The sequence below is a fragment of the Coprinopsis cinerea genome (assembly GCF_000182895.1).
Source record: "Coprinopsis cinerea okayama7#130 chromosome 9 map unlocalized cont3.9, whole genome shotgun sequence".
Classification (NCBI taxonomy): domain Eukaryota; kingdom Fungi; phylum Basidiomycota; class Agaricomycetes; order Agaricales; family Psathyrellaceae; genus Coprinopsis; species Coprinopsis cinerea.
In genome coordinates, this window is record NW_003307536.1 from 1,533,829 (window position 1) to 1,550,089 (window position 16,261).

The following is a 16,261-nucleotide window of genomic DNA, read 5'->3' on the forward strand; positions in this document are numbered from 1 at the left end:
GTGACAAATCCTGGAAGTAGGCCTTGGACCTTATGTCGAACCCCCACCACTAGTGTTGGTAACAGTTGGTGATCTCCGTGATACTTATTCCTCAATTTACTCAAATCACCCTACCTGTGCTTCTAGGATAGGAAGATACTCTGCGCATTCCAGACAGGCAACTACACCGTGCGAAGTCCAGTTGACGAAGCGATGATCCTTTCGATTCCAGAACTGAGAAAGCATCTTGACAATGACGTATGTGGAGCCTCTAGGAGGGTTCTGCCCATGCTCTATGGTGTCCACAACTGGCCGAGATTCCCATCGGCTTAGGTTTCATGTAAGCGCCCATTGACTTCTTTTCTCGTTGGCTTCTCGACCAAGTGCTCACATGGATTACATATGTAGATCAAAGGGCATTTTTGGCCGTCGCTTCTGTATATTCCTGTTGAGTGCGCAGTCGACGGCTTCAAGTAGCCACTTAGACCCCTTCGCACGATGCCGCTGGTTGACCCTCACCAGCACCAGGTACGACCACATGAACCATTCACACTGAGACCCACTGTTCGCCCACCATGAACTACAGGGTGGACAAAGGTCCGGAGGTAAGACGGGATCAAAAATTAACAAAGCTGTTACGCCCACACAGGATGAATGATGAAATAATTGATCTGATTCTTTCTCCACCGAAATTGAGCTGCGCATTTGGAGCTGTTTGGGAAATGGGTGGCGGCGATGAACTACAGCTGGCACGGGCAACTAGGCCCTAGCCGTTACTCTTCGAAACGTCTTTTTACCTTCCATCATTGGTTGCGGTCCAGCGAACAACCGCAGCCAGCCTGGGGCCTGTATATGCGTGGAGTGTTTATACCGCCCATCTAGATCCAAGAAAATGAAAGGGTCAAATTACAGCATGCAACATCTCCCCCAAGGTTTGCGCCGGCGCCGCCAACTCGTACGCATCCTTGCTTTCATCGCCGTCGCGTTCTTCGTCTTCGAGTTCCTCTACTGGCGACGCTCTGAACCTCGAACAGAGGATGTACCCCTCCACAACTCCCATTCCAACCTCGAGAAGAAACCGATAGGGCGCGTGTTCATTGCAGCCAACCTGTGGAAATGCGAAGAGTTGCTTGAGGACCACTGGATACCTGGGCTCTTCTCCTTGATCCTCTTGCTGGGCAAGGAGAATGTCTTTGTGTCTATAACAGCGAGCCCTGGGCCGGATCGCACCCTCACAATACTGGGGACTCTGGAGAAGCAGTTGGAGGATATGGGGGTGGAGAACAGGATTGTTTTGGGAGGACAAACTCACAAGGACGTTGTGAATAGGAAACCTGAACCTGGAGAGGCAGGGTGGGTGGTGACGCCCAGAGGGAGGACGGCTTTGAGGAGGATACCGTACCTTGCAAAAGTGAGGAACGAGGTGCTGGAACCGCTGGAGGATCCCAAGGTGGTCAACGGGACACGGTCGTTCGACAAAATTCTGTTCTTGAACGATATTGTATTCACGGTTAGTCTGCATCCCTTCATACTGCTGCCTTTGATGCTAAATATCTCTACGTACTCAGGGGGAAGACGCATGGGAACTACTACGGACACGAAACGGACACTATTCCGCAGCCTGTGGGCTCGACTTCACAGAATACCGACGGTTCTACGATACCTTTGTCATGCGCGATACGAACGGATGGGAATTTGCATCGACACGGTTCCCCATTTTTGCCAGTGGGCCCAGTCGAGATGCTATGCTTCGGGGGGAAATCGTACCAGTCAAGTCGTGCTGGAACGGCATCGCCGCGTTCGATGCTAAGCCCTTCCTCCCGCCTACCTCCCTCCGCTTCCGGGCTATCGACGATTCGATGGCGGCATACCATCTCGAAGGGAGCGAATGCTGCCTGATACACGTTGATAACCCCGAGACCGAGAAGCAGGGTGTGTGGGTTAACCCCCGCGTAAGGGTGGCGTACGAGAAGGTGGCGTATGATCGGGTGAGGGTGTGGCCTACGAGGGAGGACGAGGTGGTTGGGTGGTTTGTGAGGTTTGGAACGAACCTGTTGCGGCTGCCCTGGCTTAAGGGTGCGATAAAGAGGAAGATTGCGAAATGGGAGAAGGAGGGGCAGAGGAAGGAGCCTGGGTCGTTCTGCGTTGTGGAGGAGATGCAGGTGTTGAGTAAGACTGGGTGGACGAAAATTGGAGTGTAGATATACTGTAGATCTTGGACTTGGACTGCTAGAATATCTTGTTTATCTATAGTGTATCATCTATGTACCGACTAAGCTGAGTAATGACTATTGAGACTCATTACATTCGGATGAAATTCACTGTCGTTACGTTTCTGCTAGTTCCTCGCAGTTGTCTGGCCGCTAACTTATACGGTCGCCGCAGTGCCGGGATCACCTGACTGTGCGCCAAAGTTCCCGCGCCCCCGACACGATGATCGCGCTTCCCTTTTGCTCTCTCGTAAGAACCTCACTCCCTCGCCGCCGAGCAGCCCAGTGACGACGAAAGCCAGCAAACACTTCCGTCCTCGGATAGCCCACCCGACACGATGCATATCACTGGCCACACTATCGGCAGGGCAACTTCCATCATGGAGCTGGGTCGGCACTTTTGACTTCCGTAGCTTCTCTTGTTGCTACAATATGAATACGGCATGGATGTGAAGGACCAGTTCCTCAGCAATTGAGAAGGAGCTCGAGATCACAGTTGGTCTGGTGGTTGCGTGAACTCACGTATGTATATCTGCAATTGTTTATGGGTTGAGAGATGGTCATGCGGTTGAACGTGCGCACGGAATGTCCACCCTGCAATCAAGCTGTCTGGAGGAGCCTGAACTGATTGACAGGCCCTGTCTCTCTTATCTTCCTTGAAATACTCACCTTCTCCGGATAGCGCTCGCCCGAAGGCTTTCTTACGTTCTGCTCACTACTCGGACGATGTTGCAAACTGCTTCAGTTACTGAGGACACCAACTTGAAGACGTCGGCATCCTCTGTCGAGACGGCGCTGTTTCCGCTCACGCTATGCGACAACTTGTCTCAAGAGAGCTTGACGAAGGCTTGGTTGGTGGAGGGCATCCTTGACGTTGAGAAAATACGGGATGCGTTGGATACGGTGGTTAAGAAGTGGCCTTTGGTGGGCGGCAGAGTGGAAGTTACGGGTCGGAAGGTGCGTCTTCAAACTCGTATATCGCGATCTTCATACTCATTGACAGCTGAAGAGATACCAAATCAACATACCCCTTGGCCCCCTTCCTCCAGACTACCAAGCGTATATCCTAACCACCTCGACATCCCCACTCCCCCTTTCGCATTACATCCAGCTCCCACTTGCGCCGTTCACAAAGTACCCACCGCTTGATATCTTCATGCCGTTCAAGGAGCGTGTTGGCATGACCGGGTTGGACGCCTACGCTGCCACCTTGGCGCCGTTCACCCATTGGCATTTGACGTATTTCAAAGGCGCTGAAGGGGAGTATACGTGTCTAGGTGTGAACTACTCCCATGGTGTTTTCGATGGGCAGGGTTTTGCTCTGGTCATGCACGCCGTTACAGCCGAGTTGAATGGTAGAGAATGGGACGTCCCGCCTTTCCCTTCGCCAGGTCTCAACACCAACGAGTTTGGGGTGGTCATGCAGCGGGAGTACGAGAAGGCCTTGATGGAGAACGAGTTGGTTAGGAATCCGTATGTGAATTGGAGGGTGGTGGGTATCGGCGGGTTGGTGAAATATTTGTTTGGGAATTGGTGGCATAATTGGAAGTATGGAGTTGGGGATTATAATATTGTTATCCCGAAAAAGGTGCATGTTGGGCTGGTGGAGGAGGCGAGGAAGGCATTGGAGGATGAAGGGATTACGGATGTGAGGCCTACGAGTGGGGATGTGATTACTTCATGGTTGATGCAGGTGTGTCCTACTATTTCAGGAACCGCGAAATGTTAGCTAAGGAGTGAATAGACCACCTACGCAGATGAAAGGCGCGCCAACCGAATGATCGCTCTCCAAAATGTCGGTTCTCTCCGCGGAGAATGGGACAACCAATTCGCTCTCTACCCGCACAACTGCGTAACGACCCTCCGGTGCACGCCCATCTCAGTGCACGACCTCCTTAGCCTCCCATTACACCACCTGGCACACCGTGTCGCCAAAGCGCGGTTCTCAGGTAGCCGTATTGCGGACTGTGTGGGCGTCTACCACCTCCTCAAACAAGCCGACAAGCAGAACGGGTACATCGCACCTGTACATGCCGACGCAGATGAGAGCTTCATCATGTCGAATGTTTCTGTCGCGAGGATTTCGGATTTAGATTTTCGAGGTGCTGGAGGAGGAAGGACAGTTTGTCACTATAGGTTCTTCCCAACTCCATCGTTTAGGGTGAACAATTTGTGGGGGAATAATGGGAGGCTGGAGAACGGGGATTTGGTGATTAATGCGATTGTGGATGATGGGAGGGCGAGGCTTTTGAAGGAGGAGGTGGAGAGGGCTGTTGAGCGGTTCAAAGACTCAGTGTAGCCTTTGTACGATAGGACAACATGCATACGAGACCCGAAACCCCTGTTGTTCGAATTGTTGCCAAACCGGGAGAGGTTAGCGGAAAAGGCAAGGTCTGCCCCTGAGAGACGCGTTTTGCCTCCGAGCACGTGATCGTTGAATTGTGATCGAAAGCATGTTCGTTTTGGCTTTCTCTCATCGTTCCCGTCGTTTTGCCAGGCTCTAGATCCTAAATTACACCACTAGCCGATAGAGCTAAAGGTATGGAGCAAGAACCGAACCGCGATCTTGGTCTGATCACGGAGAACAGGAAACAGGGATGGCGCACAACGCGTACTATCAACAGCAACAGCAGGCTGCTCCACCACCAACACAACAGCCGCCCCAGCAGACGCAGTACCAGTACTACCAGCAACCACAGAATATCTACCAACAACTAGGAAAGCCTCAGCCGCAGCCGCATCTGCAGAGACTCGCGACGTACTCGGCTCAACAGCAACAACCTAGCAATTACCAGCAATACCCTCCTCCAACTCCCCAGTATGGGCAGAGTCAGTTTCAGACTCAGCCTCCGCAATCGAGTGGGTTTGTGACTGCTCCGCCGCAGGCAGCGTACGGGCACCCCCATGCGTATCCCGTGCCGTCGCCTCAACCTCCGCCGCTCCCCGTCCAACACCAACTCCCGGCTCAAACACATCCTCCGCCTCAACCGCCGGCCAGTTCATTCCCATCCCGGCCGACGAGTAGCTTCATCCCCACCTCGTCGTTTCCACTAGGCACTCCGGGGTCTCTAGGGTCTTCCCCGCAACAGGCTGCACCTCCACCCCCGCCTCAACAGACAGGCGTGCCGCTGTCCGGGTCGAGACCTCCGATCTCTCCGTCCGCTCTCCTTGCTCAGCAGGCTCGTATTCGAGAGTTGCAGCAACAGCAGCAACAAGCGCAGGCTCAAGCTATCCCCAGGCAGCCATCCGCACCTCCACCAGCACCGTCTGCTTCTTTCGCTGCGGCCCAGGCGGTCTTCTCAGGTGGGGCCAGTAATACCAATGTGCAGCCCCCTCCGACACCCCAGACTCCTGGCAGACGGCCACTGCCCCAACCCGCTGGTAATGCCGGTACGACGACACCACTCGTCCCGCCTAGTGTAGGGTTGTCGAGATCGACATCGACGGGAAGGCCAATGTCGATGCCACCCCAAATTCAGACCTCGTTGTCAACAGGTGCTTCGCCTGTTGGAACGCAGCAACAGCAGCCTCTATCCGCTGCCACGCCCTCGTCGACCAAGAGTCGACCGCTGCCTGGGACTCCAGGCGATTCGAGTAAACGGACGACGGTGGATCTTGGCAAGATTTCTGGCTTGCCAGTGACCAACTCGACTTTCCCATCGTATGCGCAATCTGATAGCCAGCGATCGCGGCCTCCCAGTCCCACCAAGACGCAAACCGGTGATTCTGCACCACAGCTGCCTCCACTATCCATGTCGTCTTCCAATTCGAACATGGGAAGTTTGAGTCGCACGACGAGCATGGCTACTGGCAATGAGTCCACCCCGAAACGGCGAGCCAGTCCACCGCGATTCTCTTCTACCTCCAGCAGTCCGACGAAGGAGGAATCGCATCAGAGGTGGCACTCTAACAATTCCAACCCTCAGGGGTATTCGTCTCAACAGCCCTCGTCAGATCCTCAGAAACAGTCCTCAGGATCGGTCATGAACCAATCTCACGTCGCGTCTTCCGCTTCATCAACATCCTCAGCATCGTCCGCACCTCCCAAAAAGTTTACTCCGATTTGGAAGCGCACCATCCCAGACTATCCCGCTCCTGTATTCGGCTACGCAGCAGGGATGGTCGCGGACCCCTTCTCCAAGCCCGTCTCCAACAACACCCCCAAAGCCAGTAACAGTTCGCCCAACACAAATGTTACGCCCACTGGGAAGGGCAAGAATATCGAAGCGACGACTCCGACTGGGAAGATCAAGATTCGGGGGATTGTTGGTGGGGATGGGAGTAGCAGCAAGGATAAAGACGGGTCGCCGTCCATGTTGGCATATTTGAATCCTACACCTCCCAAGGGGTCGCACGGTGGTACGCCTCCTGGTTACCATGGGCATGGACAATCCGGATTGTCGAATGTTTATACCCAAGGGCAGGGGCAGGGACATAGCAGGCACCAATCTCATCCGGGTTATCAACAACAACAGCAGCAAGGGTATCGACAGCGGTATGAGGAAAGCACGGAGGATGATGATGAAGAGGAGGAAGACGACGATGATGACGAAGACGATGAAGAGGATAGTGAAGTCGCGTATCAGTATGAAGGATCGGAATATAGCAGCGAAGAACCCCATCAACGGCCTCCCCCGCCGAAATCCAAGTCGAAGATGACGGTCAAGTCAGTTCCTTTGAAGGGTTCGAGTGGTTCAAAAGCCAAGGCACACGCACAGGCGCAGATAGAAAGGGAGAGAGAGCGAGGGCTGGAGAAGGCCAAGGCGGCAGCTAGACAGCAGGCTGTTTCACATAACTATCCTGAGCAACAACAGCAGCCTCGGAGGAAGAAAGTGAGGAGCTTGAGGGATTTGGTTCAGTCGGAAGAGGATCAGGAGGAGGATGACGAAGAAGAAGACGACGAAGAAGACGAGGAGGAGGACGACGAAGAAGAGGAAGAGAGGTACAGACGAAGCAAACAGCGCAAACCCGCTAGACGGCAGTATGAAGAGTACTACGACGACACACCGACCAAATCGCGAACCTCGCAGCACGCGAAATCTGGGTCGTCGACCTCTGCATCCACTATGAAACAGGGGCGAATGAAACTGACCAAAGCCAAGCCTATGAAACTCAAGGGTGATGGTGGAGAAGACGACTACGATTACAGTCCTAGTTCGCGACCGAGTTCCAAGATGGCAATGCATAGATCAAGAGGGTCGGAGTCCGATGGGTTTGTGGTGGTTGATAACGGGTCGCCTATGAAGAAGGGAGGAAAGGGGAAGGGACATGCGAGGCATAGATCTGAGTTGGATGATTGGGAGAAGTTAGAATGGGAGCAACAACAGCAAAGACAGCGGCGAGCGCGGTCGCAGAGTCGACATCGATACGCCGAGCAAGAGGAAGAAGAGGAGGAGGAGGAGGAAGCATCGGAAGAGGTGTACGAGGAGCCTAGGAAGGTGCGGAGGAGTAGGAGTGTGCATCGGCGGGAGGCTGAGAGTCATGGTTATGAGGAGGAAGAGCAAGAGAGTATGGGACGGAAAGGGAGGGGTCGGAGTGTTGCTGCGCATGAACGCCAGAGGTCGCAGCGGTATGACGAAGAGGAGTATGCGCAGTATAACCAACAGCAACAGCAGAGGAGGGCGCAATCGCAGCATCGAAGGGCGCAGTCTGAATATCAACATCGGCAGCAGGAGCCATCTGAAGAGGAAGATGATGTGTATTATCAAAGGCCGAGTCGAGGATCACCTGTCAAGTTTAGCAGTGGAGGGTCGGGGTCTTGGTCGCCTACCAAACAATCGTACCCCGCTGGATCGCCGACGAAGACCATGAGAATGGCGGAGATGTGGGAGGCGGAGAGTCATCGTAGTGGGAGTGGAGGAGGAAACTTCAGCAGCAACAACGCGAACAACTACCCCTCCTCGTCCTTCCCCTCGTCCCCGACAAAAGACAAAGGTGGGTTCGGTGATATGGGGTTTGGTCCTCCTCCTCATCCTCATTATCAGCCGTCCCAGACTCCTTCGTCAATGCGTCCCACTACGAATACTATGCAGCCGAGCAACAACAACAACAGCAGGGATGGTCACCCAGGAAATTTCGGGGCCAGCGGCAGCACCAGCAATCTTCGTCACCAAAGAAGTCAAAGCTTCGATCCAAATCGAGGCCCAAGTCGGGGTATGATGAGTACTGGGAGTGAGGATGTGCAGCAGGGGAGGGGGAGGATGCAGAGTGGAGAGATGCAAGGTGGTGGTGGTGGTGGTCTAGGGCAGAGGAGGGGATTCCATACCCGTGTCCGGGACGCGAGTATGGACAGTAGCAGTAGTCGGCGCACGGCGGGGTCGGGGATGTCGTCCTCGTCGAGTGTTTTGAGCCGGAGCGAGTTCCCTCCTCCGCCCACGCATCCTTCGAGTCCACGGCCTTATCTTCGACTGGGGATCAAGGACCGGGAGAGGCGGAGTTTGTATGGCGGGAGCGAGTGGGATGGGGCGTCGATGTATGCTGGAAGTCAGGGGAGTAATGTTGGGAGTGAGTCTGAAGGGGATGGAGAAGGGTATTTTGCACGTCAGCAGGATCGGCACAGGAGGGAGGAGGAGGAGGTGGATTTGGATTTGGATAAGACGCCGAAGAGGGGGTTGCCGAAGCCACCGTCGATTGCGCCTAGTACGAGCACGAGCCCGAGGAAGTTGGTGAAGAAGAGTAGACCGGTATCTGTTCCGCCGGGTTCGATGTCTGGGCCGGCTTCGCCTGTCAAGGGCCAGGGGTACGGACATGGGGCGTATAGCGAGGCGGAGTTTTCGTCGCATGATGTGCAGAGTGCCGTGGGAGGTGGAGGATCGCCGAAGAAAGGAGGAGTGAGGGCGTTGGCGTCGAGGTTTAACGTGTTTGGTGGACAGCAGCAGCAACAGCAACCTGTTCAGCAACCTCAGTCTAGACAAGGAAGTCCGAGAAAGCTTCCTCCCACACCTGCAGGAGGACAGCACGGTCCTTGGCCAGGGCCAGCGCCAACACCAACGAGCGAGTTTAGGAATGGTCATCCTGGTGGCGGTTATGCGTCAGCGCCCTCGCCAGCTCCTTCGTCCACATCGTCAGCTTCAACGTCGTCTGTCAAGCCACCGTTGCCGCCTCGACCTAATCCTAGCCCGGCGCTCAGCCGGTTTGCTAGGAATGGTGCCAGCCACCCAAGCGGAAATCCGAATGTCGGAGAACCTCAACGTCGGCAACTACCCCAGCAACCTCAACAACAACACCAGCAGCAACAACACCACCAATCCCAACAGCCACCTTCTCAACTTCAAGGTCAGCCGACTGGAGGAGGGATGGTGCGTGGTGAGGTTGCACGAAATCGGGTACCGATAAAGGGTGGTTATGATGCGTTGGATGAGCCCCCTCCAAGGTCGTTGAGGACCCCTTCGCCTGCTCCTTCCAGTGTTGGTGGCTATCAGCAGCAGCACCAACAGCAATACCACCAGAATCAGCAAGGCCAACAGCAGCAGTACGGGCAGCATAGGAGGGGACAATCGATGTATGCAGAGCCTCAACAGCAACAACAGCAACCCCAGGAGCAGAGGAGACCTCAAAGTCAAATCTACGGCAACAGCAAATACGCTGGGTCTTCTGGCTCTTTCTCGCCTGCCTCGACAGAGTTCTCGGTCTCGCAGCCTCAATACCAACATCAGCACCAGCCTCAACAGGAACAGAGAAGACCTCAAAGCCAGGCATACGATAGCCGATACGCCGGGTCTTCTGGTTCGTTCTCCCCTACTTCCACTGAGCTGTCTTCCATCTCGCTTCCTGCGCCTGTTCAAGATCCTACTTCGAGGCCGCAGCATACACCTCTTCCCGAGTTCCGGAAGAGGCAGGATATTCAGTGTCCTGCACCTGTTGGTGGGAGGGAGAAGATGGCGAATTTGCAGAAGATGGAGGAGGAGGAGAAGGAGTTAAGAAGGCAGCAGGAACAGCAGCAGCAGCAGGGCAATGAGAATGGGAATGGAGGCGGTGGGCCGCCGTCGATTCCGCAGATCAACTTTGATTTTGTGGATTCTGGGTCCCAGCAGCAGAACCAGAACCAGAACTCGTCATCAGCGTCGACGGCTTCGCCGAACGTGTCCGGCATCCAGATAGATGTGGATGATGGGTCGTCGTCGAACAATAATCAGCAGCGCTCAAATGTTCCGACGATTTCGTTCGATAGTTTCGATACTGGTGTTCCCACTATCAACGAGCCGCACCAGCAGCAGCAGCAACAGAATGTTCCAAAAGTCAACGTCTTCGAGATTCCGGGCGTCAGTATATCTGGTCCTCAATTCGACGATGATCCCAACGCTGCGAACAATCGACCACCGCCTCAGGCGAACCCCTCGAGGGCTGGGCGGAAACCGCCTGGAGGGTTGATTTGTGCTGGATGTGAAGGTGCTATCGTTGGCCGAATCGTTGCTGCTATGAACCTCCGCTGGCATCCACAGTGTTTCCGGTGCAGCGTATGCCAGACGTTGTTAGAACACGTCAGCTCGTACGAGCACGATGGAAGACCGTATTGTCATTTGGATTATCACGAGGTTCGTTTCATTTTGAATTTGCGAGTGGGGAAAAGGATTCTGAATGGGTGGATTGTCCGCTTTATAGAACTTCGCACCGAAGTGCTACTCGTGCAAGACCTCGATTATTGAGGAACAGTTTATCAGTCTCGATGATCCTGCGTTGGGCAAGAGAACGTATCACATGGAGCATTTCTTCTGTGCCGAATGTGGAGATCCGTTCATGACGCCTTCGATGTCGAGGTCGGCTAATGGAGGTTCGTGCTCTCTTATCGGTCGCTGTGTGTAATTCGTATTCATGCGTCATGAACAGGAGAATTGGCCCTCAGTGGTGATGGCGACTTCGAAGGTTTTACCGTTTACAAAGGCCATCCCTATTGCGAACCATGTCACGTCAGGCTGCGGTTGCCTAAATGCAAGAAATGTAAAAAGTCGATCAGGGATCATGATCGTGCCGTTGAAGCCCTGGGAGGCAAGTGGTGCTGGGCCTGTTTTGTTTGCGAGGTATGTGGTTTTTATCGTCGGTCGCTTCGAGCTTGTGCTGACCGTAGCTGGGAACAGGGCTGCAAGAAACCGTTCGAAGATCCTTCGTTCTTCCAGAGGGATAACCATCCTTATTGTGAACAGTGCTTTACGATTATTCTTCGCAATGAAATTTGAGCTTCTTATCGTTTTCTCGAGTTACTTTTTTTCCTTTGTTCTTGGGACAATATCTGCAACTTGTGCTTCCGTCGTTATACATTGTACTGCTAGTTCCTTTTTTCATTTCTTACACGTGGAATCTTTCGATCAAACTGTTGCACAACCACAATTTATACCAACTATATCTCTTGTCTAGCTTCGATAAATGCACTCGTTTCGTTTCCAAGCACGGTCCACTGTGTATGCCTGAACCACCTTTCGTTGGATAGATGCTTTAGTCCGATTAGGTCTGGGAACTTGAGAAGGGCTACCGGCAGTACTACGAAGGCCGAGCGCCCAGTCAGTTCATAGGCAACTCAAATCTGCGTGCTTTCCAACAAAGGTGTTGACCATTCTTCCAGTTCTGAGGGACCTTGGATTTCCTCCGTTACCCAATCGTACCGCATGCATCAACCTCTACTTTCCATCGATCCGCGGCCATGAGTAGGTTTAAACTAGGATACCGTGATCGTAGCCTCGACTTGCTCAATTTCCTGAGTTCCTCCAAGGTCGCCGCTCTTCCATATGGAACGGTAAATAATCTAGATTTATGCAGAAGAGCTCGTTGGTAGGGTCTTTTTGGATGACGGAATCCGTTCTATTGAGAAGGAGCACCATGATGGGGATGAAGATGGGGAATTGGGTTGAGTTGCGGAGCCCTGGAGCTCAGGGTCACTTGAAATTTCAATTTAAAAGAAGGGGCCGCCTGTCCGTTGGTTTTCTTCTGTCAAATTGGCTGTGATTAGTCCGTGCTTTAGAACCTACCTAGTTTCTCGCCTACAGTCAAAGGTAGAGACTTACCGGCGTCGTAGGTTGCGAGGTGGGCTGGTGCAGGCCGCAGCGAGTGAGTGCAGAATCTCGTCCCTCGCCAAAGAAAGGGCGTAAGACTCCAGACCCTTTGCCGTAATTGCTTCTTCCTAAATTCGACTCGAAATTAGCGTTTTAGCTCGGATGCCTATTTCATAGAATTCAATTCGAAAGATAAAATGGTAGTCGTTGAGCTCACGAGCATTGGTTCCCGTGCTGCTCTCGTCATAGCTTCCCTAAATACGTGTAGGAGTCTTGGAAGCCGGTCGGACAATCCCTCACTCGTTAATGTGTCTCTGGAAGAACCCGAAATCGAGGAAAAGAATGAAGTGGATCGTTAGGCCCAGTGGTTCGTGTGTTCGAAGGACCTCGAGAGTTCTCCGAGCCATCGACATCAGTGCTACTCACTCTGCTTGTGGGCGACTGGTCCTGCTCCAAGTAGGCAAGCCACACCCATTCGCAGCGGGTAGTCCGCCGGAGATGAAAGTGGGGGCTGTTTTTCGCGTCAGCAAACCAACCAGCGGATACTCTAGGCTGCACACACCCAACGCGCTTCCCGTCCGCCCCTCTCCGCGGGTCCATCGCTGTGGTAAGGCAGGGAAATTCAAACTGGCTCGAGAAGGCAACAGTCACCGGGTAGTTTGGCTCTTCTGTTCGGCGTGGTGAGGATCTCCAAGACCCCTGGGCGTTTCAGATTTGCCTTGGTGCGTTTTCGATTTCACCTGAGTTTATGTGGAAGCTCGTGGTAGCGGTGAGAAGGTGCCATGGTCGCTCCTCCGTAATTTCTAGAGTCCTCGTCGGCGGTCGATTCGTGCATCAGGCATGTTGTGTAGATCTCTAGGTCAGCGATAAATTAGGGTGGAGTGGGAGACTCTGGGACCCGTTGAAAGAGCTCAAACAGACATGCTCGAGTGGGCCACACATGGCAAGGTCAGTCCTAGAAACGCGGACATGTCGCCGAGGGCTAAAAAAGGAAAAGAAAAGAGATGGGGGTGTGATGAATTGGTGAATTTTCACTTACAGGCAAGCCACGCCCCCGTCCATGATTTGAGTTAAGCTTTGTAGCCGGAAGCCCATGCAGATTCCCCATGTTGCGGAATACTCGAACCTTGAAAAGCGCCAATTTCGCCCCCAACGAAGCCTGACTAAATTTAGCACATATTCTCGGCGCTTTCCTTTCTGATGGATGCAAAAAGGCAGCAATGTCGACAAACTTCTGAGCAAGCCAAGAGACGAGTCAAAGGCCACAGAGATACGAGGCTGTGGTCTTAGTCCCTGAGCCAGGGATGTATCGCCCACTACATTCGACGTCACAGCCCGAGTGGTAAAGAACATGACCACGAGGAGGCTTGAAACGTGGCTGTGTTAAAAGAGTCACCAATGTCCCCCCAGATACACGTTGCCCTCTGTTGCCCAGGATTGGCGACTGATCGGCGGTGTGTCGCTCAGTAGTCGGACATGCTGGGGAGGAGATTGGGCGCATCGTTGCCGCTATGTTTCAACGGGATATACCAGGACAAATGACGTCTTCGACGTTATTGACTTGCAGGAAACAATCTATTAAAGTCGCGATGTGGGTGTGAGCTTTGAGAAGTTTACACGAACGATATTGTCGGACTCAGGGGTAACTTCATCATTTCAGGGTCGAGGTCTGATAGGCGGTTACTCCAGAAAGACAAAGATCCTGCGAATATAGCTCTCATGCAGGGTTCTGTGCGGAGAAAGGCGCACATTGGATTGCGGTGTTACACCAGGGTCACTTCGCGGGCGCTTAATGGTGCCAACGCCAAGAAACTCTAGGGTGCCAACCTCATGCAACGGACGATTGTCACTTCCGTAAAATACAGGACCCCAGTGACATTGCAGCCCTAGATAGATTTCGATGCATCAAATCGTGTTAGACATGTCGCCCTCAGACCTGAAAGCATGATGGTTTGGAGTGACAAGCCGGTCGTCAACGAGGTCAAGGGTTGCTGTATCATATCTGTCAGGTTCCACAGATCCAGAGGGCCAAAAAGATAAGGATCTGTAGGCGGTTTTCAGGGTTTCAGAGACACACATCCCACCAAGTCCAGTCCCCATGCACGATGCACTCCCATTCCACGAACAATGGCGCCAGCCCAGGGTGGCTGACACAGTGACAGTGATCATCGCACTAGGCCAAATTCGACAAGAGAGAGTGCAGGTCCTTCCATTCGCGGGGTAGGGAAGAATACACATTCCGTCACACGAGAGATTGTGGACAAAGGGAAAGAAAGAAAGCCATGATTGGGCCGGGGTAGTTTCCTCGAAAGGACATTCCGCCGTCAAGTCCGACTCGCCGAGTGTGATGTCTCCGGCCGGGATTATCGGACCGTTTATGATCCGGTGGGTTCGCGCCACGGTGGCGGGGCTGATCAAGTTGTCCGCCGACAACCATATCGACTCTGGGCTCAGCATCGTCTCTCGGCTCAAGGGCCTATAGCGACGACAGGATAGACCCTCATGGCGAACAACACCAAACTCAATGTAGAAGGGATTCTATTGTTTGAACAGCCCTTCGTCCGAGTAAGCATTTCGTATCGCATCTGGCATGATCAAGCAGCCCTAAGCGTCCCGAATCCCTGCTAGGTTCCGTACGAGAACTACCGCAAAGTCTTTCGAATATCACAGAAGAACATTGAAAGGGATCTAGGGAATGTACAGAACTCTGCCAAGGAGCTGGTTTCCAATGCGCAGAAGGGAGAAGTGGACGCGGAAGCCTACGTGACTGCGATTGACAACATGATTAGCAAAGTAGAGAACCTGAAGCAGAAGGTCTGTGCTTTCCAGCACATAAACGAAGCCTTATTGACCCTGATGTAGCTGAACAATCTGCAAGATACGGCAGGGAAGCCAACCCTTGATGTCATGCGCGAGAGGTTGAACCATCTAGCCACCGTGGACTCGAGCGAACCGCCAACGTCTGTGGAGTTTTCGCGGTGGGCAGATACACGTCTGGATAGGTGGATTGTGGATTGGTGCTTGAGGACAGGGAAGGAACGAACTGCGAAACAAATAGCAAAAGAGAAAGGGATTGAGGTGAGTAGTTTGGTCTTGAGTTCAATAGGGGCTTAGCTGATTGGATTGACACCTAGACGCTTGTGGACGTTGAATTGTTCAGCGACATCCGGAGGATAGAAGCCGCGCTATCACGACATAGCTGCACAGAGGCTCTGGCATGGTGTAGCGAGAACAAGGCGGCGTTGAGGAAGATCAAGGTGCGTGCCAACTTTCGTGGCTCGAGGAGAGGTGGCTTACACATTGTCAGAGCACTCTCGAGTTTGAACTACGTCTTCAAGAATACATTGAGCTATGTCGTGCTCGAAATAAGACAGAAGCAATCGCGTATATCAGAAAGTACCTCTCGTCATGGCATGAGACCCATATGTCCCAGCTCAACCAAGCTTCTGGACTACTAGCCTTCCCTCCTGACACCAAATGTGCACCGTACAGGGTGAGTACCTGTGTTCCCTGCTCTTGATCCCTGCTGATTGATCTCACAGCGTCTCTACGATCATTCTCGATGGAACTCCCTAGTCCGGTCATTCAGAGTCGCAATTTACAGCCTCAATACCATTCCGACAGAACCTCTCCTCCACCTTGCTCTCTACGCGGGCCTTGTTGCTCTCAAACTTCCAGCTTGCTACGACCATTCAACAAAGAACGTAGACTGTCCTGTGTGCGACGGGGAATCCGGAAGCAGCACCGCACCCCTTGGACTAGGGAAGCTTGCAGAGGAAGTTCCCTTCAGTCATCATTCCAATTCGACTATTGTCTGTCGGATTAGCGGAAAAATCATGGACGAGAACAATCCTCCCATGGCGTTCCCTAATGGCCGCGTTTACTCACTCGAGGTTTGTGACTGACACCTTCTTTCCTCGTTCACGGTCTGACCACGTCGCAGGCATTGACGGATATGGCGGAGAAGAACGATGGCGTAGTTATTTGCCCTCGTACGGGCGATCGAGCGTTGTTTCGAGAACTGAAAAAAGTTTTCATCTAATGAATGGCTCAATCCTGTTGCCTACCTTGCGCATTGAGAGGAGAGTG

At 53.1% G+C, this 16,261-nt stretch overlaps 4 protein-coding genes across 4 annotated transcripts; 3 read left to right on the top strand and 1 right to left on the bottom strand.

The window, feature by feature from the left end:
* Positions 1-871: 871 nt before the first annotated feature.
* CC1G_11053 (hypothetical protein) lies at positions 872-2,180 on the top strand (the record flags this gene model as incomplete). The annotated part of the gene is made up of 2 exons (XM_001832376.1): positions 872-1,489; positions 1,548-2,180. 2 exons carry the CDS (start codon positions 872-874, stop codon positions 2,178-2,180), a joined length of 1,251 nt encoding a protein of 416 aa, XP_001832428.1.
* A 735-nt stretch (positions 2,181-2,915) lies between these two features.
* CC1G_15190 (hypothetical protein) lies at positions 2,916-11,362 on the top strand (the record flags this gene model as incomplete). Its single annotated transcript, XM_002910509.1, has 9 exons — positions 2,916-3,146; positions 3,193-3,882; positions 3,934-4,449; positions 4,503-4,580; positions 4,714-4,728; positions 4,778-10,723; positions 10,791-10,959; positions 11,016-11,206; positions 11,264-11,362. 9 exons carry the CDS (start codon positions 2,916-2,918, stop codon positions 11,360-11,362), a joined length of 7,935 nt encoding a protein of 2,644 aa, XP_002910555.1.
* A 619-nt stretch (positions 11,363-11,981) lies between these two features.
* Positions 11,982-14,341, bottom strand: CC1G_11056 (hypothetical protein; the record flags this gene model as incomplete). Its single annotated transcript, XM_001832379.2, has 9 exons — positions 11,982-12,107; positions 12,185-12,300; positions 12,599-12,683; positions 12,735-12,774; positions 12,824-12,912; positions 13,212-13,406; positions 13,703-13,747; positions 13,922-14,058; positions 14,299-14,341. 9 exons carry the CDS (start codon positions 14,339-14,341, stop codon positions 11,982-11,984), a joined length of 876 nt encoding a protein of 291 aa, XP_001832431.2.
* A 333-nt stretch (positions 14,342-14,674) lies between these two features.
* On the top strand, positions 14,675-16,214 carry CC1G_15191 (macrophage erythroblast attacher; the record flags this gene model as incomplete). The annotated part of the gene is made up of 7 exons (XM_002910510.1): positions 14,675-14,737; positions 14,801-14,986; positions 15,035-15,250; positions 15,307-15,429; positions 15,480-15,665; positions 15,715-16,065; positions 16,116-16,214. The coding sequence occupies 7 exons, from the start codon at positions 14,675-14,677 to the stop codon at positions 16,212-16,214; spliced, it is 1,224 nt and encodes a 407-aa protein (XP_002910556.1).
* Between the last annotated feature and the right edge of the window lie 47 nt (positions 16,215-16,261).